Source organism: Cydia pomonella, chromosome 20 (genome assembly GCF_033807575.1).
Source record: "Cydia pomonella isolate Wapato2018A chromosome 20, ilCydPomo1, whole genome shotgun sequence".
NCBI classification, from domain to species: domain Eukaryota; kingdom Metazoa; phylum Arthropoda; class Insecta; order Lepidoptera; family Tortricidae; genus Cydia; species Cydia pomonella.
In genome coordinates this window covers 9730446-9758129 of record NC_084722.1, presented here as the reverse complement: position 1 = coordinate 9758129, position 27684 = coordinate 9730446, and the positions used below count along the sequence as shown (strand labels likewise).

At 38.2% G+C, this 27684-nt stretch overlaps 1 protein-coding gene across 1 annotated transcript; it reads left to right on the top strand.

Moving 5' to 3' along the window:
• Positions 1-164: 164 nt before the first annotated feature.
• Positions 165-22577, top strand: LOC133528770 (cytosolic 10-formyltetrahydrofolate dehydrogenase). Its single transcript, XM_061866230.1, has 17 exons — positions 165-993; positions 1311-1452; positions 3480-3577; positions 7044-7180; positions 8161-8312; positions 8529-8647; positions 10981-11244; positions 11652-11844; positions 12446-12857; positions 13867-14055; positions 14597-14735; positions 15413-15575; positions 16540-16658; positions 17523-17720; positions 18680-18852; positions 19571-19770; positions 22347-22577. The coding sequence occupies exons 1-17, from the start codon at positions 967-969 to the stop codon at positions 22400-22402; spliced, it is 2781 nt and encodes a 926-aa protein (XP_061722214.1). The 5' UTR covers positions 165-966; the 3' UTR covers positions 22403-22577.
• The last annotated feature ends 5107 nt before the right edge of the window (positions 22578-27684 follow it).

The window sequence follows — 27684 nt, the reverse complement described above, 5'->3', positions numbered from 1 at the left end:
TACTAGCGTACGATAAAGATAGTAATATAATTCTTTCTATCTACGTTTGAATTTTGAAATGAGAGTCCTGGGTACCTGTACCTACATAGGCTATATACTTACTTTACCCTTTGGTCTTGGGCCAAACTATCTGTATCAAATCTGTATCAACATCAAATCTGTATTTCTCGTGCAATTAACTGGAAAGTGTAGGAAATTTACTCATCGAGGGCATCGAGGCCTATTTCTACGGATGTGAAAATGTTTTATCCGTTAATGTATTGCCCTTGAATTGACCAATAGAATGTTGCATTATACCGGTGTAGAAAACATAAATAGCATTGTATCTGGGCTATAACCGCGAAAATCGAAGTTCGTCATTGCGGGCATTTTTCTCTGTTACTCTTTTCGCGGTAGGCCCCCTGGGCTATAACCGCGAAAACCGAAATTCGCAAATTGCGGGGATCTTTCTCTTTTACTCTCACTAAGACGTAATTAGAGTGACAGAGAAAAATCCCCGCAATTGACGAACTTCGATTTTCGCGGTTATAGCCCTGGGGTACTGAGTACTCCTCAAACAGCCCCAAAAACGTAAACGTCATCTGTCATGTTATTGTCAATGTCAAACTTTTGGCGGGACGGGATAGTCTTGAGAAGTCCGAAAATGTAAATAGGAAATAGGTATTTTTGTTATATTTATATATTTTTACCATGCTGTAATTAAAGCTGTCGAACGGACACATGCCGAGAGAATGTACACATACGAAAAGTGCGGGCATATTCAAAACCTGTGATAACAATAATTCGCCTATAGTTCGACTACAAGCAAGCGATAACTGGTGTCAAAGTTGAGATGGTGTTTGAATGGTTAATACAATAAATAGGAAGACGTTGATAGTCTCTGACCAGTTTCAGTGCGCTCTCCAGAGCGTGCACAGGAGCTGAATAACTATATTTCTTTGAATAGTACTAGTTATTTTCACAAAAATGCCACCTGTTGCATTACAAGACGAGGTAAGTTTTAATAGTTTACTCTTCCATTTGCACTTATATTATAATGTTATATGTGGTTTAAAAATCTAAGTGAAAAAGAATATGTGATGCAAAGCTAATGCCTACGCCAATTCTTGGTATTAGTTGCCAAGCAGACCCCAGGCTCCCATGAGCTATGGCAATAAGCTGGCACAAACGCTAGGAAGAAGAAGACTGTAGACTAAATATCATGCAATTATTTTTCTTGAATTTTTCACTTTTTGTTTTTGACTTTTACTGAAAATAAGAGAATGAACCTGAATTTATCAGAACCTTAATTTTTACATTGATAATTTCAGCCACCCAAAACCAAGTTGCGGGTAGCAATCATCGGCCAAAGCACATTTGCCGCTGAGGTGTTCAAGCTGCTAGTCAAAGATGGGCATGAAATTGTCGGAGTGTTCACAGTCCTGGACAAGGGCAACCGGGAGGATCCTCTTGGTAAGTTCACAAATCTTAGTATATGTCATTAGTGTATGTGTTAGTATGTGTGGGTAAATCTTAGTAGTTCTTTTTCTTCCAATTAAATTAAGAAGTATCAGAAGAAATAGTGTATAATCCTTTACCATCATATATTTCATGAAAACATAAACCTGTTATGATATTTCAGTCAGTACAAAAAGTACTGAGGTTGACTGAAGTAGACAAATACAAAGGCAAAGGATTGTTCACTACATCTGTACAACTGTGCGCTCTAGCAGGGTAAAATCTCTATGTTTGAACCCATTACTTGCAGTTTTGATTTACATATTGGATTGACTTTCCAATAAATCTCATCAATATCTATGAACTCAATTTAATAAATAAGCATTTTCCTGGTTTTTGGTTAGTATGATATTGCATATTGTATTTTACATGTTAATGATAATAGTATATGTGGAAGGAAATTAAATATACTTAAAACTAAAATTTCAATTAGCATTTATCCTCAACTTTTTTCTTGTCTGCTTTACATATGTAAAATATTTTTTAACGAAACTAAGTTTATATTATATATATATTGTAACCTGTAAATCTATGAAATGTACCCGGCTGGTTACATAATACCTAGGGATGTACTAAAGGAAAGAAAACACAAGAGTTCACTTGATAGTCGTTTTATTTCTTCTTTCAAAACTCCTACATACCCTAAAAATTCAACTTCTAGCTCAGACTGCTAACGGTAGAGCTGTTGGTTCATTCATATCTGTATTCTTACACTATAGGATAAATCACCAACAAACTAGTTGTTTAATTAAATTTTATTCTGGTAATTATTATATGAAAAAGTTACACCTAAGCATTAAATTTGGCAAGCAACACTGTCCATCAGACCTCAGTAAACCTTGATTATGATATTAAAATTCTTCATTATAAATGTGACAAAAGCAAAAGGTTACCGATCTATGACAATGACAAAACTTGTTCTACAAGTAAACTATGAGCTTCTTAAGGGCTACCTAAGGGTTTTCTAAGGGTTTCCAAAGGATTTCCTAAGGTTTTCAAAGGTTTCAAAGGGCCAACACATACCTGCTGCCACAGACGATGATTATTCCTCCGAATTATCTCCTCTGCATTCCGCCTGACGAACAAGACAGACGACAGAAAAAGTCTGCTGCAGTCAAAATTAGCATTTGGGTTGGAACTCGTAACAATGGCCGTGAAGGCGTCCCGAACTGGACGAAGAGAAGACCCGTCTCTTACATCAGCCTGCCACGCTCAAGGGCACGCTCCTCTTTCCTCAGCAACTTGGCAAAGGAAAGCAACATTTGCCTCGACCTATTAAAATCTGGAAAGAATAAATTACTTAGTCTTCCGAATTTGGATTAAGCTGTTTTGCAATGAAAACACTTTGTAGGAATTGCTTACCCAGAAACCAAAATCTGAATCTCCGGAACTAAATACTCATGACGACAATAAATCTCCACGCTGAGTTTTATAAATATCTATTTTAATTTTTGTAACAATCAGTATTCTGACACAAACCAATGCCGTCTTTTCTTCTCCTTCTTTTTTTTCCCTACATTTCAAATTTAGTGCTCTTTTCAGCCAGAACTGTGTGTTGTCAGTCAAATTGTGCTACCTTTTAAAACATGTAGGTTTCATTACCTAACGACACAATATCCAGAAAAAAATGCTGAAATACAACTATTTATATTTGTAACTAAACTAATTAAATTAAATCATGTTTCATATTTCTAAAAAAATATAACACTAAGAGAAATAAAAAGAAACAACGAAGTTACGCTAACACCACTAGATGGCGCTATGTGACAATATATATGTATATATTTCTTAAAGAATTAAACCAACTGTATAATATATAAGGACATATTATCAAACAATGTTAATGTTTTATTAAATCTTTCTCAGTGCATTTGAAATTTAATGAGGACTAAGTTTGAATGTTTTTTTATTATATTAAGCCAACTTCATAAAATCTTTATCAAACAATGTTAATGTTTTAATATAATTATTCATTGCTACAGCCACAATTGCTGCCCAAAACGGAAAGCCAGTGTACAAATACAAGACATGGCGAGTGAAGGGGCAAATCATACCGGAAATATTAGAAGAATACAAAACAGTAAGTTGACAATTTTCCCAATAGTACAACCTACATTTTCATCATTCATCATACAACATACAGACTATAGTTCGTGTCATCCAGGATGACGCGCAGATTTGTCAAATCTAACCTTTATTAACATAACAATATGAGTGAAGGCACGCTCCTCGTGAATAACACGAATAGAATTTACTAATAACCACGGGAATATAGTGTAATAAAGTACACCCGCCATTCTGACTGTCAGGTATGTCAGGATGGCGGGTGTACTGTTTTTTGGTGATAACTTTAAGTACCGTGAGGTACAATTTTTTAAATTAAATAGTACAAATTAGGTACAAAAATATGGTATGGTTTTCATTTAATTTTATTTAGGTACACCTGCCATTCTGACTCACCTTAAATAGGTATCTTTAGCAACTGATAAATCTAGATATAAAGCCATCAATTTTGTTGTTCCGGTTGCCCACTGCTCCAGTGAACTCACTTATCTTCTATATATGGAACATTCTATTTTCAGATAACTAAGACAAATCAGTTAAATCACAGTGTAGGAACGTGAATACTTTTAAATTCAAGTCTTATTCTACTTTTGTACACGGTATTCGCATATTTCTTTATGGTGGTTAACCTTTGGTATGCTTAGGAGCAGATCTGCTTCATATATGTATATTCAACCAAATTCAACTTAAACATGAAGATGTCATTCATGGTTGCTAAATAAATGGCAAATTTTTGACAAGCGCATACGAAAGGTTAATTCCGAAAATGACTCATAATTCTATCATAACGGAGTCCATTTTGAAGTGTCAGTGTATTACCCTAATCAAAGATAATTTGAAATAGAGATGCATTGTCAAAGAAAACTTTGTAGCCACGCAATTTTACTGTTATCTTTCGACACATGATTGAAACTTTTAGAACTTCATTTGAATTTGATCCTTATTCTTTCACTGATATGTGTTAAATTTGTTAAATATCAAAAAGTGGCGCCATCTATTAGTGCATCGGCCAAAGGTTATAGCGCCATCGCTCGAAAAGATTGTAATATATCTTATACCTTTAAACGAGCAATTCTTGTATATATATTTATATATATATTTCTGTGATCTCGGAAACGGCTCTAACGATTTCGCTGAAATTTGGTATATGGGGGTATACAATCTATCTAGATTAGTCTTATGTTTGGGAAAACGCGTGTTTTCGAGTTTTCATGCGTTTTTCTTTCGACGCAGAATATGGTCGCTAATTTCGTGTTGCCGGCCACTGTCCGTCTGGTCCAGCGGGTTAAGACGCGGACTGCTAAACGAGTGTTACGGGTTCGAATCCCCGGTGACTAACTTTTTTTTTTTTTTTTATATGTTCAAGATTATATATAATTTTTTAATTTTTATTGTTTTAGACAAGTTTAATTTAGTAAAAAAATGTAGTTAAGATTATCACCTATACACCACCATATTACAATAAATAGTTATAACCGAGCAAAGCTCGGTCGCCCAGGTACTATAGCTATTAAAAAGCCTCTATAGTATTTTTCAAACAGTTTGGGTACGGTGACAGATTTCATCTCTATAAAATGTATGACCTCAATACGCAAAATCTTGAATATACTTTGTCACAGTTAACTGACTGGCCGTTCGTGAACCTTATTGGTTATGCGTATTATTATTAGTACAAGCACAGACATTTTAGAATCTTGTCGTTTTGATTTGTATACTTTAAAATTTTGGTACCCGTGTGAATTATTATGAGAACTGATTATACCCCAAAATAAAAAGGTTTCAAGTAATTTAAACCATAGATAGATATGTTATTACATTTAAACCGACAATATATTGTTAAAAATCTGTTAAGAGTCAGACCAAGATAACTCTGGAGCAATTTTTATAGCACAGTAGGGTTATTTTAAACGTCAAACTTCTATGCAATTATGACGTTTAATTAACACCCCCGTTACTCTATCTTAGAATGACTATTTTATCTTTAGGTTACGAACCAATGATATAAGAGTATATACTGTTTCTTCTTAAGGTGTAAAAAGTGACCATGGATGTCTATGGCTAGATAACAATATCACTGTGGCGACGCATGTTTATGGTTATCTCAAAGCCATGGCCATATGCGATATGCACCATGACATATTTCTAATTATAAGTTAATTTACATTATTATAAAAACATGTTACATAACTTGTTTACGATTTCGCAATAGTTACTCTTGTAAAACTAAAATGATTCAGGGTAAATTATACATATGTATAAGACATAATTATATTAGACAATAATTGTATGTCTTATACATATGTATGTATTAAGTCTTAGAGCATTTAACAACTGGAGACACCATTTCTGTAATTTTCTGTAGAAAACTTTTGTACAGACTGTTACAGTCTGCCAATTTTTGCGGGCGAGGGGCACGTCCAATGTATGACGGGACGCTACGTATAAATAGCCAAGTCAGATAATCGTTACTCCGTACAATACGTATGACCATTGGGCGAGGTTTTCGATTGATTGATTGATGTATTTATTCGTTATAACATAGGTACAGAGGGATCGACAGAGGGGCTCTTAAAGGCGAGTCCGGTTGTTAAATGCTCTAAGTATTAAACAGACATGGTTCTAAGTGTGCACAACGTACGACTTACGTACAAAATATATAATCGCTTTTCGGTCAAAGTACACATCGTGAGCAATCTCAATAGGGCGTAGTTTCCCCTCTGGGTTTGAAGATCAGAAAACAGTTCGTGAAAATTGCTTGCGTCTCTTCTTGGGATTAGGCAGTCAATTGGAATCTAGGCTATCTTCAGTGAGTCACGGCAAAGAGCGTCCTATCTATTATGATGGATAGACTTATTTACATACTTACTTGATGACAAAATGAGTCTTGGCCTCCAACACAAGAGCACGCCACTTTGCTCGGTCCAGAGCGGACTCGCGCCAGCTTTCGCCGACGCCGAGCTCACGGAGATCTGCCTCCACTCTACCCGCCCAACAATATTTAGGATGACCAACAGGACGGCGTCCAGTTGGTCGAGCCAAGTGCTCAATATTTTACTTAATAGCAAAGGCATTGACGTATAAGAAACTATTTACCAAAAAAAAAAAAAAAGTTTGACAAACTATTTACCATAACCATATGGCGGAGTACAGCGCCATCTCTTTTATATGTCAAACTTAGGGACATTATTTTGTCTCAGACATCACGAAGGTTCTAAAATCAATAACTCTATTCTTAACCTTTTGAACGCCAAGAACACCTAAAGGCGTCGTAACTAGTCGTGCCCACAGCGCCATGGACACCTATAATGTGTGTATTGTGTGTGTCATGATGTACTCTGTCAAAGTAACCTTCACACTTTCACGTAAGGCCGTGACCTGGGCGTGTAAGTGACGTTTTTATTTATGACGTAAAGTGTTCAAAGGGTTAAGGTTAAGGGTTAGATATGAGCACGGACTGTGTAACAATATTACGATATTTTCAGGTGAAGGCCGACATCAATGTGCTGCCGTTCTGCACCCAGTTCATCCCTATGGAGGTCATCAACTACCCCAAATACCAGAGCATCTGCTACCACCCCAGTATACTGCCCCGCCATAGAGGAGCATCTTCTATTAATTGGTAAGCCTTTAACTCCTTCACACATAGGCATCTAAATTTACTATCCAAAATCCAACCTTGACATTTCAAATTTAGAAATGAATGTTGATTGTCTTTGCTAGCGTGGTCCGTGGGATTCAAGGGGGCTAAGTCAGTGGCTCTCGGTTTTGTATTGTCACCCCTTTAACCTAGGTGAGAAATTCTGTCGACCCCCAATTTACTGTGATTCCTAAAAAAAAGCTACAAAAAGGTACACTTTTGGTCGCAACATTGTTACCAAAATTGCTAAACCCCTTTGGGAGTAATGACCCCCCGTTTTGGAGCCTTAAGTTATATAAGGGTTTCAAAAGTTTTTCGAAAAAGTAATATCGTCGCTGTACTTACTCAAACTCGTATCTGACATATCTGATACGAGGTTGAGTAAGTGTAGCGACGATATACTAAACATATGTTCAGTTTCAAGGTTACATTTAGCGTCACTATTAATACACACTATTAACAAGCGTTCTAAAATGTATACATAATCGGAGTAGCATACTCTATTGACGACATGTCATGAATATATCACATTACTCAAAACCAGTATTTTTTTCACTTAGTTACTCGTAGCTTAACGCGATTCCTAGTGGTGCATATTTTTGAAATATGTTGGTAATAGTTGCCCGAGACGTATTTTACACGTCTTAGCACCACTTATACACAGATGCTATAACGTCAGGTTCTGATGAAGGGATGGTTAAATTGAGGGAACTTAATAAAATAGGCACACTTATAAAGGTTAAGGTGTTTTTTAAACTCTTGAAAAACGCTATTTAATTAAGTGGAACTGCTGATAAAGGCGGTAAATAAATAGAATGTTTCACCGTTTTGTTGGACGTTTCAAGATTTCTAAATTTCAACGGGTTTTCACTCTTCTATTTACTTAAAGAGACATTGAGTGAAGTGGAACAACAGATGAAGATGGCATGCTAGAATATTTATGGTCGCATCGATTATTTCAGGACCCTAATAGAAGGCGATACTACCTGCGGCCTGTCTATATTCTGGGCCGATGACGGCCTAGACACAGGCCCGATCCTGCTGCAGAAAACCTTCCCCGTCACCATAGATGATACTGTAGACACCATTTACAACAAATACTTGTATCCCGAAGGTGAGTGTCTAATAGAGGGCGCCACTTGTCTATCCCATAAATCAAAATCAAAATAACCAAAGCAAGTAAATCTGATTATTATCTATATAATCCTTCTGCTTACCGTTTAAATGTAAAGAATTTTCAAAATAAAAGATTTTTTAAATGTCACGGTGACTTTAATGGAAAGTTACATCAAGCTTTTACTCAAACATAATAATATGTTGACGGCTTCAGGTATTAAAGCGCTGGCAGAGTCAGTGAACATGGTGGCGAGCGGCACGGCGCCGAAAATTGCACAAACCGACGAGGGCGCCACCTACGACCCAGCGCTGTTCAAGGCCGAAACACATCAGGTATCCTTCACTTATACTCAAAAATGATGAACCTACTGTTAATTCTCCCGATTTACGCTAACTGTCCACTGTAAAATAAAAATCCACCAATAGCGCAAAGATGAACAGAGATTTTATGCAATTCTATTGGTGGATTTTTATCTCGCTCGCCGCTCCGCTGTCACGCTCCGGTGGATAGGCAGCAGTAGCACTCTGGACTGTTTTTTTTTAATTAATTCCAATTCCGCGAGTTTCTCATAGCTACTGAAATAGACTGTTATTTTATATAAAACAAAATGCGATTTTGTCACTACTAGTAGACTGTAGGACATCTTATAATTTCGAGCTATTCAGTGTTTTAATACGCTTCATGTCAGGGCACGTGACACGATAACCCTTACGATAGCCTCTTGTTTACTTTAAAAGCAGCTGACTAAATGTCGAACAAAAACACTCTTTATGACATTGTGATAAGGTATTTTTTTGTTACAATTTTTTTTTAGGTTAATATACTTTCTATAATAAATATGTATTAAGGTCATTCACAGTTTCAACGGCATTATAACTTTCATACAAATGGACAATTCAAAATTTGCCACTGAAATTTGAATAGTGTAGGGAATACAGTTTATTTTATTTTGTTTGAAAATTTAACGAAACAACAAACTCAACTCTGTTCCTATTCAATATGATTGAAATTTTGTCGTACTGAATAAGTCCTATAAGTAGGACCTTGGGCTTTACGAGGGTATGTTTAAATAGTTATTTACGATACAAGTGCAGAAAATAGGAAATTCGCAACGAGTGGTGATAAATTAAAACACGACCGAAGGGAGTGTTTTAAATCAACACGAGTTGCAAATTACCTGTTCACACATGTATCGTACAACGTTTTACAGTACATATGGCTCTTTAAAGTTTTGACATATGTACCGAAAGTGCTAATTCCCGCATATGTACTGTAAAACAAATTCCGTAATGATAACTAACATGCTTTGGCCATGTGTCAAGCCAAAAGATTGTGTTCTACATAACAACGTTCTGACTCGAATATTTCAATATTTTTAGCCAGTGCTTCATTTTAATCTCTTATCTTCAGTTTTTATTTTAAATTTCTATTTTTGGGTGTGATCTTATCGAAGCTGTTCTTCAGATAAATTGTATGTCTTAATAAAACAGGACACCATGTAATCAATGAAATCTAATAAAAATAAATTGTAGACTCTTTTATCCCCATGGAATATATCATATGTCATGAAAAAGACACTAAATAAATCTTTATTCCTGAATCAAATTACAATGCATATTATGTTATTACTTCTTACAAACACAAAATCCTATATATGTACATATATATTCTATGACAAAATTAATCAAAAATAACAGATTTCTTCGTAGATATAGAATTAAGCATGAAGTATTTTTAATGCTCCATATGTATGAGTATAACCTGATTATATTTATACACCGTGGGGTCAGTGGGGTAGTCACGCATTCCTGAGGTCATAAAGAACAAAAAATGTTATAATAAGGTTCGGCAAATTTCGTTAATTTTGCCAAGAAAATTTTTTTTTGCGGTTTATGCACACGACACATTAATTACTTTTACACGTAATAAGTCATCATTACAACGAATAATAATGTCTGTCAGTAGATATTTCCAAACCAAGACACATACTCGTAGTGGCACTGTCACAGCTAATATACCGTTTTTTACAAGTTATAAGAGAAACAAATTTTCACAGAAATTTACATTATCTCTAAAACAAAATCGATTTCAGGAAACTTTGTATGACATTTTAGTCTTAATGTGGTCAAGAATACACCTTTAAAATCTGTCGGGTTGATTTGCCCACGGTGTATGATAGGCTAGATGACATTTTTTTATTAATGGTATCAATCGTTCAGGTTCGTTTTTAGAATCAAATGTCTATATGGGACCCATTGCATTAAAGCGATACAAAAGTCAGAAATGATAGTCAAAGTCCGACAGTCGTATTTCACTTGCGAAACGCTCCCAACAAAACGATAAGCAAACGTGACGTCACGGCCACTGAGAGCCCTTGAAATATGAAAAACATTAAAATTGCGATTTTGTCGGTGAAATATTGGGTTTATGTGTATATTTGCTATACAATATTTTTTTGGATAAAATGTAAGGAATCGAATGGTACTCTTACTTTATTCCTTTTTGGAAATAAAAAAAAACCTTTAATTTTGAAACTTTCAGGTCCTATATTTTTTTATCAGTTCCATATATTATTTGAATAACCACATTATTGTGATAAATTGCTCATTTCTAGATTTTGTTATAAAATTCAACATGTGTCATCATCCCTATTGTTGTCTCCCAGATCGACTGGTCCAAAGGGGGCGCCGCCCTCCACAACTTCATTCGAGGCTTAGACTCCTCGCCCGGCGCCACCACCTTCATCCAGCCACAGACCAGAGAAGGCATAGACTCCTCCAGTGATAGCACCGTGGAGATCAAGTTCTTCGGCTCCAGTCTGTGGAAGGGGGGAGACGTGGTGGGGGATAAATTAGTTATACCTGGTTTGAAGACTCCTGCTTTGGTTCATGATGGGGGTCTGCTGATTACTGCTGATGATGGAGTCAAGGTTAGTTTTGTTGCATAAGATTTTATTTAGTTGTATGTCCTACCACTAAACTACCTATGTACAGTCGCCATCAGATATATCCGAGCGACCGAGGTGCCCAAAAATATCTAAGCACGCACTAACGCCATGACAATAGAGGCGTGTTCAGATATTTGTGAGCGGCCACGCACTGATATACCTGAATGCGACTGTACCCAGGATGTTTCAGTAAAATCAAACTTTTCGGGTCACTTAAAAGTGCAAGGGTCTAAACACGTTCATACGCCCTTCTGAAGGACTCACATAAAAAAGGAATATGGAAACCTATCTCTAGCCGTTTTCACTTTAAAAGTAAAAACTATCCGGCACGAAGGACATTCTCCTTTTCTCTTTCCGTCTGTATTTTCTAACTCTTTTTTCTCTTCCAGCTCAACATCCAGCGTTTAAAAGTGAACGGCAAGATGATAAATGCGTCCAACTTCTTCAAGGCCAGCGAGAACAAGGTCGCGCTGGAGCTGACGGCCGAGGAGAAACAATTCGTCGAGAGCGTCAGAGACGTCTGGAAGGCAATACTTAGGATCGATATTGAGAATGATACGGACTTCTTTGATTCTGGAGCAGGTAATAGCAATATAATTGAGTCATGTTTTTCGTTGAAAGAAAAAGTAAAAACCGGACAAGTCCGAGTCGGACTCGCCCATCGAGTGTTCCGTACTTTTTAGTATTTGTTGTTATAGCGGCAACAGAAATACATCATCTGGGAAAATTTCAGCTGTCTGCCTATCACGGTTCATGAGATACAACGTGGTTACAGACGGACAGCGGAGTCTTAGTAATATGGTCCCGTTTTACCCTTTGAGTACGGAACCCTAAAATGGTCAGTGGCCATGAATTAACGAGAGCTCAACGAGGGTGCTGAGTGTTAGGGTCGGCAACGTGCATAGTACTCCTCTGGAGTTACATGCGCGTACATAGCATATGCGTACATAAGCTACTGAGACTGCTTACCATCAGGCGGGCCGTATGCTTGTTTGTCACTGACATAGTATAAATAAATAAATAAATCTAAAACTAGGCATAGTCCAGAGCTGTGCCTAGTTAACCTATCTAATATGGTTTGCCATCTTTTGGTCTAACATGCTTCGTTATTACATTCTTTATTTAACTATTTTTAAGCTGTTTGACAGAAATATGACGATAACTTAATTGATTTTCAAATCAGGCTCAATGGACGTGGTAAGATTAGTCGAGGAAGTAAAAGACCTAGCCAAAATAGAGCTCCAAAACGAGGACATATACATGAACACAACCTTCGAAGACTTCTTCAACATGGCCGTCGCGAAGGGTCGCGGCGGCTCCGCTGCCAAAGACATAGTTTACGACGGCGTAGAACTGGACGTTAATAAAATGAAGATAAAATTCCCTACGCAGTTGTTCATAAATGGGGAGTTCGTTAATACCGATAGCGGGAAGACCTTGACGATAGTGAACCCGACGGATGAGACGGTGATATGTAAAGTGCAGAGTGCGAGCGAGAGGGATGTGGATCGTGCGGTGAAGGCGGCGGCCAAGGCGTTTGAGGAGGGCGAGTGGTCGAAGATTAGTGCGAGGGAGAGGGGTGCTATGTTGTTCAAGTAAGTTTCTCTACTCATCTACGTTTATCTTTCATAAATTCATTATCATTTATTTGCATATAAAAAGGGTTTACATAAAAGGTGTTACAAAAGTTTCATGTCCTAGCCTTTTTTTGTATTAAGTCTCTTAATTCTAACTGAAACTAAATATATTTTTAGAATGATTTAGATAATTATAATCTGTACTCTGTATCTTTAGGTATTTAAATAAAAGTAAACAAAATGTACCCTCAACGGGCTTAAGAAGCCATTTGAGGGTAGATGAAAACATTACATGATCAAATAATGTAGGTTAAAGTCAGGTCGTTCAGTGATAGATTCAGGCGGTTATGTATTTGGTTGGTTAACCAATAAATGTTATAACTACCCGAAAATGTACAAATTGCTTGTTTACTTTTATTTAAATACCTAAAGAGTATACACATTATGCAATTTATGCGTGACATACGTAATAGAGTTGCATGGTTATAACTATGTCATAGCATAAGCTTAGCATACCTATAGTCTTATTTTATCAAGTGTATGTAAATTAATGAGAAAATATAACACTTGTTGAACATGAAGCTCTTATAACGAAAGTAAGACCATACGTTTCCAGTCTCTTTTCTAAAACCTAAAAGCGCTCAAGATAACTCCAACGCTCATGTTTTAGCCTTTATAAGGTATAAGGGTGCCAGGAATTATGCTTAATTGAACCCTATCACTTTGAAATAAAGTTCAAAATCAGATGGGAAATATATTCCCTCTGCCCTCTAGAGGCTTAACCCTTATCCAGGCCGCAGCAATTCACAAGGTTTTCCGAAAAAATCCAAATATACTCCAATTTATCCAGCTTTGATGATTCATTTGAAAACAAGTCACATTTCCCGAAAGTACATTCTAATTTGAACAATCCGGAATGCTAAAGTTGAAATTCGATTGTCGCGTATGTGGTCGATAAATCGTACTATGCCTGGGAAAGGGTTAAAATAAATATGTATTCGTTTTCATATGTTTTTTTCTCTTCCAGATTAGCCGACTTAATGGAAAAACACAAAGAAGAACTAGCAACGATAGAATCCATAGACTCCGGAGCAGTATATACCTTAGCCCTTAAGACACACATCGGCATGTCTATAGAGACGTGGCGTTACTTCGCCGGCTGGTGCGACAAGATCCAGGGCTCCACTATACCCATTAATCACGCTAGACCTAATAGGTAAATTTCTTTTCGAAGATACACTCAATATACTTTGACTATTATAACTATTTATTGACCCTATTAGGCCTCAGATATTTTACTTGTCGTTTTAATAATTTAAAATAAAGGTTCCATTATTACTCTAACACGTAAATACATCAAAATTTACAAAGTTAAAAGTCGGCCGCCATCTCAATGTTTTGTATTTTTCGTCCGATTGTGTTGAATGTTCAAGATTCCAGTAGATATCTGTCGATACGAGAGACTTTCAATTATGAATCTTTGATAAAAAGTCTGTTAAAAAGAAATACTACTTACTGGGTCTAAGTTAACCGAAAAAAATCACAAAGAAATCACTATAAATAAATAATGTACAGTAACAGTCACAGAAACACTCTATATCATACAACACGACAATTCATCGGGTGATGTCTTTTAAATACGTAATCATTTTATGTTCGCTAACGGACGATGCAATCAAACCAAACTGATTATATTTACCACTTTATTTTCTATTCAGGCATTTTACTTTCCAAATTAACTTATTTTTTTAATGCAGAAACCTGACAATAACGAAGAAGGAGCCGATCGGAGTGTGCGCGTTGATCACCCCGTGGAACTACCCGCTCATGATGCTGTCCTGGAAGATGGCGGCGTGTCTGGCGGCTGGCAACACCGTCGTCATGAAGCCGGCTGCGGTAAGTCAGTTTATATGTAGAAACCTGACAATAACTAAGAAGGAGCTGATCACCCCGTGGAACTACCCGCTCATGATGATGTCGTGGAAGATGGCTGCGTGTCTGGCGGCTGGCAACACCGTCGTCATGAAGCTGGTTGCGGTAAGTCTGTTTATACCACTCGCTTTGCTCAGGATCTGGTCTATCCTTCAATTTCATTTACCATATTTGTGTTTCTGACAATTTCGCTATATTCCGTTAATGTGACTAGTTTGATTATAAACGTAATTACTAGAGCATATGCCAAAGGTATGGCGCCATCGCTCGAAAAGACCTTTATACCCTTGGCCTAGGCTCTAGTAGATGGCGCCACTTTTTATTTACCCCTGTATTTGAATAGGCGGTATTATTGCAATGTTCGGTCGCCATAGTGCAGCACTAGCACATATTGCAAACCATATATTAACTTATACATACTATGCCTTAAACATTTTTTTGACAAGTATTCAAGAAAAGTCAAGACGGTTTGTTTACAGAGTCTTCCGCGAAACACTCGAATAACAAGGAAATTTCCGTAATTGTGTTTCGCGGTAGGCCCTCAACTTGTGCTAGTAGCAGCCTGTACGCAGAGTTTAGCATAATATTCCCTATTATGTTAAAGTAATTATTTTTTTGTAATCTATTTAATTCTCGTCCAGGTATGCCCCCTAACGGCCCTGAAGTTCGCCGAGCTGTCAGTCCTGGCCGGCATCCCTCCCGGCGTCGTCAACATCCTGCCCGGCAGCGGCGCCGTGTGCGGCCAGGCCCTCGCCGACCATCCCCTCGTCAGGAAACTGGGCTTCACCGGGAGCACAGAGATCGGTTAGTACAACAAGGTCGCCTAAGGGCTCATTCCCATTGATCACGTTTTTTGCGGGTACGGTTTTCTGCTGGATTCAGTTTACTATATTAGCACGTATACTAATAAAACGGGATCCTGCAGAAAACCATACCCGCAAAAAATGGATGTTCAATGGGAAAAGGCGAAAAAGACCTAAATAGTCAAAAAATACACTTTTTGTTTGTTTATATTGACAGTAAATAATATTAGAATTGAATTTTAAAAATAAATAAATATATATATTACGGCTACGATTGGACCATGTGGGACAGTAAAACTATGAACGTTTTTTTAAACACAGTAGAAATGTAAAGAAATACTAAACGTATGTGTAAAATTAGAACGGGAGCTTTTTTTTTAAAACGACTAAATTGTATTTTTTTATAATAGTTAATATGATTCGTCTGTTCAAAATCGATTAAAATTGATTATTAATATTATTTTGTAGAACGAACAACACTAGTCACTAAAGTTGACAGACGAATGATAAATAGCCTGTACCACGAAGTCGAAGCGATGCGCGACAGTATTACATATGTGATATTCATAGTCTCTTTACACACAACGTCAGATTAAACGCTCGAAGCAAACGCGGCAATGTAATGTACAAATTTATAGTTACATAGGTATAATATTAGAATCACAACTTGGAATACTTAAAAAATAGTTAAAAAATGAATTTACGCATCATATAATTTTAAAATTACATGCCTGTGGTATGAGATATGTTCTTGCTTTTGGGTGCTTGCAATTTTTGGGCTGTTGCAGCTACTTATCACGCAACAAGGCATTTTTTAAAGTTTTTATGACGTCCGGCTGCAACAAGTGACGCGCGTGTGTGTATGTAGATCTGTGTATTTGGGTATTGATATTTCTGTAGGACAAATACCCTCTCATAGAAATATAGATAAATCATCTAAATCGCAAAATGTTGTTTTCCCACAGGTCAAACCATCATGAAGTCGTGCGCCGCGTCCAACATGAAGAAGGTGTCTCTGGAGCTCGGGGGAAAGTCGCCGCTGGTAGTGTTCGAAGACTGCGATTTAGACAAGGCTGTCAGAAATGTGAGTTACTCATTTATTATATTTATAATAATATTTAATTTGAGTTGTGTACATTATCAAACATATTACTAATACTTAATACGTGTCTAAAAGATATACTTATTGTTAATTACAGCAGATATAAATCGCAACAAATGAGCAGATTTGATCAAAAATTTCCTTTTTTTTTTAATACCACGACGGTGGCAAACAAGCATACGGCCCGCCTGATGGTAAGCAGTCACCGCAGCCTATGGACGCCTGCAACTCCAGAGTGTCCGCGGGAGGAAATTCCTCTTGAACCGCACAGTACGCGACCATTTAGGTTCTAAGGTGTGAGGATGAACTCCCTGCCGACGGCGAGCGGTGCGGTGATAGAAAGTGGCCGTTGGCATCATGTCAAACAATTCTTCAGAGCACAGCCCATTGTACAAGCAGTAGAACACACATAAGGAGGCAAAGTCTCTCCTTAGACTTAAAGGTTCAATACCGCTTGCGAGTTTGGGATCGTCAACGATTCGCACAGCGTTATACTTACACAACTTACAACCTGTATTAAAATCGGTACTTTTTGTCCTGAATTTATTTTCTAAAACGTTGAAATTGGGGGTAAAAGTTAGTACAAGAGTATGTGGGAAACGAAACGAAAGAACAACCATAGTCATTGTAATTTATTGACGTAAATAAACAATAAACAAAAATGTATTGCACATTCTTATACAAATTGACTAAGCCCCAAGCTCAAGAAAGCTTGGGTTGCGGGTATATAATATATAAATACTTAAAAACATAGAAAACACCCATGAGTCAGACTCCTAGTACCATCGGTTATTACCCACTAGGTCAAACCGGTTATCAAATGACCATCAACATCATTTTGTTCAGGGTATGGGTTCCGTATTCTTCAACAAGGGTGAGAACTGCATCGCGGCCGGCCGGCTGTTCGTCGAGGAGAGCATCCACGACGAGTTCCTCCGGCGCGTGGTGGAGGAGACCAGGAAGATCGCCATCGGAGACCCGCTCCACAGGGGCACTTCGCACGGCCCGCAGAACCACAAGGCTCACATGGACAAACTGCTCGAGGTGCGCTCGATCCCATCTAAAACATTTATTTTTATTATTTATTAATCAGACAGGCAGTTGAAACAACTGAATTCTTTGCGGTGGTTAAGTATTTGTTTAGTCTGTTTGAAAAAAACTATCTGTTTTCATGTAAAATGTTGCCAAGACGAAACCCTTATGTTGCCAATTCGACAGCCTTAGCTCGCACTATCAAAAAGTTATGGGATGTCCTGTAGAGCCAAGCTTCTAACTCTACAAGCCCTATCTTCACAAACTCTACACCTTAGTCAAAATATATGGCTTGGCCGTTTCGCTACCGTCACATGGGCGGCGTAAGGTGAAAAATACCATTAATTATTTTTTATTATACAATACTTCTTGTAGTAGTCTATCATTAACCTCTCGAATGTAAAATTGCTAAAAAAAACTCTAAACTAATTTTGCATCGACTTGAACAGGACAAAGTGAGGTGTGTCATTTTTAATATACATTTAATAGTAATATGACATGGCCATACATTAAAATGCCATGCAGAGTTAGCTTGGTCTGACTCTAGTTACTCCTAAAATAAGGTTAATTTTTGTTTAATATTTTTTTGTTTAATGTTCATGTTTAAAATGTTCGACCGCACTAGTGTAGTAAAGTAGCACCATATGTACTGTAAATTCATTTTCAGTACATACGGTTCTACTTTTCCGCAACTCCGCAACTCGTGTCGATTTGCTAATTTGAGAATATTATATTATATCCTAATTTTAATCCCTTCGGTCGTGTTTTAATTTATCGCCGCTCGTTACGTCTTTCCTATTTTTCATACTTGTAAATAACTATTTTATGTCAGATTCTGAAAAAAGTATTTTTTCTGAGATTACTCCTTTCTATAAAACTGCGAATAACATTATTCTAAATTATAAAGGAACATGGTTATAAACGTTGAAGATACCGTGATAGATTCTAGTAACACTTCGTTTTCTCGCCAGTTTTGCGAAATCGGCGTAAAGGAAGGCGCGCGCCTGGTCCTAGGCGGCAAGCGCGTGGAGCGGGCCGGCTACTTCTTCCAGCCGACCATCTTCACCGACGTCGCCGACCACATGTTCATCGCCAGGGAGGAGTCCTTCGGGCCCATCATGATCATTAGCAAGTTTAGCAGCAAGTGAGTAACTCAAAAAATCCTGTGTTTGCATTGCGATTTGCAATCCTGGTTTGCAATTTGAAGTTGAAATCGTTTGGTACCAAGAACTGAGTATTTTGAAATTTACTGCAATGAGATATGATCTACTATTCTACTACTATTTGTCACCCTCGGTTTTGTTGCATATACGGTCACGCTCCGTGATTGTTGAGCCGTTTAGGGTCCAAGCTGAATTGGTTGAACAATACTTACGCTATGTAATGTCAGATTTAGGTGGCACCCGAAATGGCTCTAATTTACTTCAATAATTACGGAGCGTGACTGTACAAAGGCTGTCATTGTTCACTTAGTTTTCAACAACAGCGCAACTGCACAGAGTTCTACCCTTCTTTGCATGAGTTTTTTCTATTTGTGAAATAAATCAGGATAATGTTAGTGGACCTTTAGATTAAGGAAAAAAAAAACAAGCACGCACTCTAATTAGAACAATAACTTTCTGTATGCTGTTGTCTAACTAGCGAAAAATATTATTATACAAGATTTATCCCTATATCATGCAGTATGAAGTTATACTAATCTAAGTGCGTACCTGGTCGTATCTTCGTATCGTACCCTATATGTGGGGCTCGGACGTGTGGAGATAGTTCAGCGTGATCCATATATGGGGTACTGGACTGTAAACGTGTTAAATATAGTGAAAGATCTTACAAGCATTGTAACATCGTGTCTATATTTCCAGAAACCTAGATGACGTGATCCGGCGCGCGAACGCCACGGAGTACGGGCTGGCGTCCGGCGTGTTCACGTCCGACGTGTCGCGCGCGCTGCACTTCGCCGAGCGCGTCGACGCCGGCACCGTGTTCGTCAACACCTACAACAAGACCGACGTCGCCGCGCCCTTCGGCGGCTTCAAGCAGTCCGGCTTCGGGAAGGACTTAGGTAACTGTTCGTCAACACCTACAACAAGACCGACGTCGCCGCGCCCTTCGGCGGCTTCAAGCAGTCCGGCTTCGGGAAGGACTTAGGTAACTGTTCGTCAACACCTACAACAAGACCGACGTCGCCGCGCCCTTCGGCGGCTTCAAGCAGTCCGGCTTCGGGAAGGACTTAGGTAACTGTTCGTCAACACCTACAACAAGACCGACGTCGCCGCGCCCTTCGGCGGCTTCAAGCAGTCCGGCTTCGGGAAGGACTTAGGTAACTGTTCGTCAACACCTACAACAAGACCGACGTCGCCGCGCCCTTCGGCGGCTTCAAGCAGTCCGGCTTCGGGAAGGACTTAGGTAACTGTTCGTCAACACCTACAACAAGACCGACGTCGCCGCGCCCTTCGGCGGCTTCAAGCAGTCCGGCTTCGGGAAGGACTTAGGTAACTGTTCGTCAACACCTACAACAAGACCGACGTCGCCGCGCCCTTCGGCGGCTTCAAGCAGTCCGGCTTCGGGAAGGACTTAGGTAACTGTTCGTCAACACCTACAACAAGACCGACGTCGCCGCGCCCTTCGGCGGCTTCAAGCAGTCCGGCTTCGGGAAGGACTTAGGTAACTGTTCGTCAACACCTACAACAAGACCGACGTCGCCGCGCCCTTCGGCGGCTTCAAGCAGTCCGGCTTCGGGAAGGACTTAGGTAACTGTTCGTCAACACCTACAACAAGACCGACGTCGCCGCGCCCTTCGGCGGCTTCAAGCAGTCCGGCTTCGGGAAGGACTTAGGTAACTGTTCGTCAACACCTACAACAAGACCGACGTCGCCGCGCCCTTCGGCGGCTTCAAGCAGTCCGGCTTCGGGAAGGACTTAGGTAACTGTTCGTCAACACCTACAACAAGACCGACGTCGCCGCGCCCTTCGGCGGCTTCAAGCAGTCCGGCTTCGGGAAGGACTTAGGTAACTGTTCGTCAACACCTACAACAAGACCGACGTCGCCGCGCCCTTCGGCGGCTTCAAGCAGTCCGGCTTCGGGAAGGACTTAGGTAACTGTTCGTCAACACCTACAACAAGACCGACGTCGCCGCGCCCTTCGGCGGCTTCAAGCAGTCCGGCTTCGGGAAGGACTTAGGTAACTGTTCGTCAACACCTACAACAAGACCGACGTCGCCGCGCCCTTCGGCGGCTTCAAGCAGTCCGGCTTCGGGAAGGACTTAGGTAACTGTTCGTCAACACCTACAACAAGACCGACGTCGCCGCGCCCTTCGGCGGCTTCAAGCAGTCCGGCTTCGGGAAGGACTTAGGTAACTGTTCGTCAACACCTACAACAAGACCGACGTCGCCGCGCCCTTCGGCGGCTTCAAGCAGTCCGGCTTCGGGAAGGACTTAGGTAACTGTTCGTCAACACCTACAACAAGATCGACGTCGCCGCGCCCTTCGGCGGCTTCAAGCAGTCCGGCTTCGGGAAGGACTTAGGTAACTGTTCGTTTATTGCGCGCCAGAACAACATTCACAAGGCTCGGAAACCGGCTAAAGTTCCAAACCGTTATCATGTTCTTAGCGCAAAACCTTTTAATTTAGGTTTCGCTCGAAAAACCGTTATTATTAAACCGGTTTTATGTTTACTTGGCACACCACCAGGCCGGCCGGCCGTTTCGTCGCTCGTCGAATAAACCGGTTATTATAAGTTACAATAAAGTTCTTAAAACGTTCACGTTCTTATAAAAATTCAAAGGAAAACCGAAATAAACCGGTATTTTATAAACCGGTTCCAAGTCTTGCTTATGATGTGTATGTCAGCACAGAATAAGTAATATATGCAACATTGAAGCCGGCACCGTCTTGGTCAACACACACAAGACCCACGTCGCTGCGTCGTTCAAAGGTTTCAAGTCCAAGAAGTCCAACTTCGGGAATAACTTGAGCAAGTTTTAATATGTTACTCGCCAGCAAAAAGTATTGCTTCCATATCCTTAGAAGAATAGACGATGTAAAAGACTTTTCTCAAACATACTCCGAAATGTATGCGTTAATGTCACGAAATGAAGACATGAAGTTGCTCATTTATGGCTCCTTACATTACTTCTTGACCTATGCCAAGAAGTAATGTAGGGAGTTAGTATGAATACATATTTTTAAATAATTAACAGTGTACTTTACGTAATAAGTATTTATTTTTCTACGCTTCAATAAGTTTGCTATCAAAAAATTTAGTGTTGTAAAAAATCTTCGTGTATGTTAAATTACGTTATTTTTGCGTCAACGGCATGAAATGTACGGGCCCTGCATATGACCCTTCCGCGCCAGTAACATGTGAAAGCTACATGCGCTCTGTGCAAGCTACTTGCGCTCTGTGCAAGCGCCTTGCGCTCTGTGCAATTGCGATACAATATTTATATAAGTTAAGTAACGTTATCTAAATGATCTGATTTTGTTCATAGGATCGAAATATTTAAATAAAACATTAACTTTAATGAAATTTTCCATAGAATACTATATTTCGGATATTTGTATGGGTTCAGATACCATGGCGGATATCGTTGCCATCTTAAATATCGGCAAGTATTAACTCAAATTGTTTTTGTTTCAGGTCAAGAAGCACTGAACGAGTACCTCAAAACCAAAACTGTTACCATTGAATATTAAAGTTAGTTGACATTGCGATTATCTCAATTTGTAAAATTGTTTGACATTTAATTAGTTATTAAGATAATTTGTATATAATATTTGCATTTTTGCATCATGCCTTATAGTTGTAAATGTAAGCCAAAACGTGACTGTGACAAGTAGAATATCTATTTCAATATAGATGTATGTTGAAGCACTGTTATTTTATTTATAGTAAACAATTTTAAAATATATGTATTTATTTCTATTACAAGGCACAAATACCTTCGTATTATTTTAACCTCACAAAACCCATTGGGAATATTGGGATGAATGTCGCTTGTTTGAGCAATGAAACCAAAGAAATACTACTTTATTTGGTTTATGATAGGACCTAATCAGATTGAAACGGAGTGTACCTTACGAGGTTACTTAAAACGTCTACTTAGAAGCAATTCGTCTTGACTTAGGATGGTATTTTACCTGTCCAATTTCTTGTTACAGTGTGTTTGTATCTCACATTTTCCTTAGTGAGAGAGTGAGACGTAATGCACATTTTTTTATAGGGATATTATTACAAAAAATTACTAACTCCCACGGTAAGCCATTCTTGTTCAGTGGCTTGTGTTGTGGGGACTGAGACAACGATATATATAATAAACAAATACTTAAATACATAGAAAACATCCATGACTCGGGAACAAATATCTGTGCTCATCATAAATAAATACCCTTACCGGGAATCGAACCCATGAGCTAGTTGAACGCATTTGTAATCAGTTATTTAATTAGAATCAAATGTATACAAATCTTGACTTTGAAGCTACGTAATTCCTTTTTTTATTTACTAGATAATAATATGAACGCATGATACCCCTGACCAGTAGCACCTTGTCATAGAAAAGAGCGTATATGTTGAGTTTACTATCAGATTTTCTTTAGGCGTTTAATAAAATTATGAATGGTGAAGGAGATAATATACATGTAACAGACTGTTTACGTATTTCTTATTAGTTTATAATACATTTAAACTTTAAAGTAATGTGAAGAGTACATTTTACATACCTACTGTCAATGCAATATTATTTGACGCGGGTTTAAGTTAAAAGAAATAGAGACCGGAATAAGTTAGGTATAACATAAATGTGATAAAATTATCTATTCATAGCTATATACGAATCGATCATATGATATGCCATTAGTCATAACAATTAATAAAGCGGATATCCAATATAAAAAGTGTGGCATTAGTAGGTACGGATGTAATGGCTTATCTTTTGTTTACATGACGTCATTTAGAACAAATATAAACAAAATGTTATATTCAAAACACTGGCCGAAAAGTCGATTTTGAAAAGGTTTATCGGCGAACCTAAAAACAGACTTATTTTGACAGAAGCAAGTCATTTTGAGGAAAATCTCAGGAACAAGGGGATTATAGTAAGAATAATGTAGTTGTAGTGATAATGATAACATATCATATCAGTTCACTTCAGTCGTACTATACGTGATATAGGTATTATCTTTATCTTGTCTCTGGCTGCGTTTTGAATCCATCTGAGTAGGTACTTGTATTAGAATTATCATGAGAACTTTTATAACGATTTTTAACTTTAGATACTTTAGTAGGTGTTCTAAGAACAGCTAGATTTTAAAGTTAGTACATAGATAAAGTAAGTAGTGTAAGTCCTCTGTTCTCCGTCTGTCTATAGTTGTGGAAGCTCGGGTGCCAATTAGAATTATACAACCCTTTTTTTGCAGGTGTTAGTACGTGCGGTTTTACTTAACAATAGACAAAGGATTAGCCGCTCGGGGCCAGCTACAAATCTACAGTGGCGTAGCATAGGTCACTCGCACCCGGTGCGGATCCCAAATTTGCCGCCCTCTTATTTTTGTCATCCATTATAAAAAATTTGGGCATGGTGTAAAAAGAGTACGGAAGAAATTAACTTTTTTTTTATATTAAAAAAAAAAAAAATTTTTTTTTTTTTTTTAACTGACACCTCCGCAGCGCCGCCCCCGGCAAAGTGCCGCCCGGTGCGGACCGCACCCTCCGCCCCCCCCATGCTACGCCACTGCAAATCTAACGACTATACCTAGGTCAATGGGTCACAATTTCTATAATGAAAGTACTATATCAACCACGTCTATATCGATGAAAAATTTAAAAAAAATTACACAGTACAAAACATGGATTTGGTAATTTATGAAACAGCATATTCTCTTTATAATAATTATCACGACTACGACCGCCAAACACGTAACTTTAAGAAAAATATTTATAATTGATCCATAAATTGACGAATTCACCACATGGTTGACTGGTAGAGAATGCCTTCTGGCATTAAGTCCGCCATTTGTACTCTTCATGTATTGTGCAATAAAGTTTAAATAAATAAATAAATCGTAAAATCTGTCATTTAGTATAGTTTTGAAAAAAATTTAAATCAAATAGAGTCGAAGCAATCTAACTCTGCACGCCATTTTCAAAGACAGAGTGTGTTAATGTCATCATTTATACCGAATTTCTATTAAAATATGACTCCCTCATTTTGTTATATTTAAATCGGTGTAAATTTAGCTTAGACTTCTCTATTTGGTCTGTGTAAGTAATTCAATATTATTTTTTGTAAAAATAAAATATAAAAATGAACCATAAAACAGTCTTGCGGGCCGCAGTTTACCGATCCCTGCATAAATTAGATCTAATTGCTATCGCCTATTTTGTTAAGGTTTAATAACATCTACACTTCATCGCCCGACACTAAATATTATTTACTTTAGGATATGTGACGTAATTTTGGAAATAGTTGTAAGCAAAATGTCTTCTAAAATATACCATTTGATACAATGGAATGAAAAAACCTTATCGGTGTTGTCGAAATTATGCTTATTTGAGCAGATTGAAGGAAATTTGAGAAAAATCTTAGGAACAAGAGGATTAGTGTCAATTACTTATCATTTAGATATTATCAGCGTGATAAAATATTGTATATGAGTAGAATGATATAATGATGTGATGACTGATGGAAATGTCGAAAATAACTTTATCCATTTTGAGATAACGGCTTACGCGGAATTTAATGCAATATAAAACGTTTAAAAAAATAGGTAAATGGATAGATAAATGTTGGACAGTCTTACACAAATCGACCTAACCACACAGTAAGCTCAATAAGGCTTGTGTTGTGGGTACTAGACCATGATATATATAAATACTTATATACATAGAAAACACCCCAAAACTCAGAGACACAAATACCCGTGAGTGCCCTTACCGAGATTAGAACGTAGCCTTATTTGAAGTTCCTTTTGTACTATAAGGTTTTCTTTTGTGCAATAAAGATTAAATAAATAAATAAATAAATAAATAAGCGCATTGTAATATGCCTACTTGAAAAATAAACTAGGTGTTTTTATCTGAACCCGGGTCCTCCACCTTAGGCAGCGTCATCATTACCGACCAGGCAATAAGATGCCGTTAATACATATCAATAAACATATAACTAGTGGCTCTGTGAGCTGTAGACCTCACGAACCTCCATGACAACGCCATTTTGAAAAATGTCCACAAACAAATTCTATTAAATCATATAACTTGCTCACAACATTTCAAGAGAATTGTTTGAGATTTACGACCTGTAGAGGAGAACATCCGGACATACGAAAGCATTTTTGCCCAAGCTGAAACTGAGACCTTTAAATTTATAATAATTTGGAATTAATATTGGAAATAATACATAAACACGACACGACCTATGTTTACATCTTGCAAGTCTTGTAACATAAATAATTTGAGGCATAATGATGTTATGCCTCAAATTTAATAAAATATGTACTTAAATAAGGAACGATATCTTATTAAAATAAAATTAGGTAGCTATAGTTCGTGTTATACACGATGACGCGCGGATTTGTCAAATCTTACCTTTATTGACATGACAATACGAGTCAAGGCACGCGTCTTGGTGAATGACATGATCTATATACGACGAACAGTCGAGCAAAGTGAAGGTGAATTCGTCACTTGTTGACTCTGTTTCCATTCCCTAGAAGGAAACCACAAACTATTAATGTCTCGCGAATACCGTACTTACTGTTGAGTAGGGATCTCCCCGCGAGAAGCGTTGACCTTATGCTGTTTTACATTATTTGTTTCCATTGTCGTCCAATAAATTTTGTATCTAAAGCATTCAGCGTTGTTTTGCCTTTACGAATAATTTTCATTACATACAGGGAAACCTATGATATATGCTACGACCGTGAGGCCGATTCAGATTAACAATTTGTTATGGGTTTTGATGCGACCTTGACGATTGTCTTTTTTTTTTGTATGTAGTGATTGGTATTTGTGGTCTGTGGGTATTTAGTATGGTTTTAGAGTTTAGGGGAGTTATCCTTGGACGCACGATCCCTCGTCTCGTAGCAGTCGTCGTGCCGTCAAGGACGATAGACTACGTACCTACTGCGTACGCCTTAACCTCAAGATCAAAGCTATCTTTAATATGACCAAATAGGAATGTCTTGTTGCGCCTTGTCCGGTATTCACCATACCCGACAAACAGCGAAATAGTACCTTGTTTTTTTATTTAGCGTAGTTCTTTTTAAATCACGTGTCTTTAGGCAAAATACCTTACGTTTTTTTTTATAATAGTACTATTTCGCATGTTGCCCTACCTCGTTGTTGTTTCGGTATACCATTTTTGTTGGGGTGTTGTGCAACATGATTTTGGACATTTGGTTTTTCTCCAACAAGTCAGTTTGTAGAAACTAAGTTTTCAACTGAAATGGTCTGAAACTTAGACTTTGGTGGATTTTTATTTCCCGGTGTTATTCTATGTTTGTTGGAGTCTATTGATGGTTTATTGACCAGACTTTCTCATTTTGCCCGGTCAAGCAGAGTTTATTTTGATGTATACTGATTATCGGTCTTGGCGGTTGGAATTGGCTTACTCAGCACAACGTGCCTTTATCGCGTTGTTCTGGGAAGGCCAACAGTTTGTTCACTGGCTGAAGGTATAACGGAGGTTTTTTTCTATGTGTTGCGCAGTTGGCCGCATAGTTTTAACGTGGGTAACGTCCGTAGTATTAACGTGGGTAGACCCATAGATAATTTGAATTTAGCGCCTTTCACTACTGACAAAGTCATTTGACAGACTATAGTAATAAGTAGGTACATACATTCAAATTAAATTGGAGTCGGGCCATGTAGCACGTACCCACGACAGGCGCTGGACAGCAAGGGTGACGTCATGGAAGGGACCTCTAGGAAAAAGAGGGAAAGGAAGACCCACTTTGAGATGGCAAGATGAGATCACCAA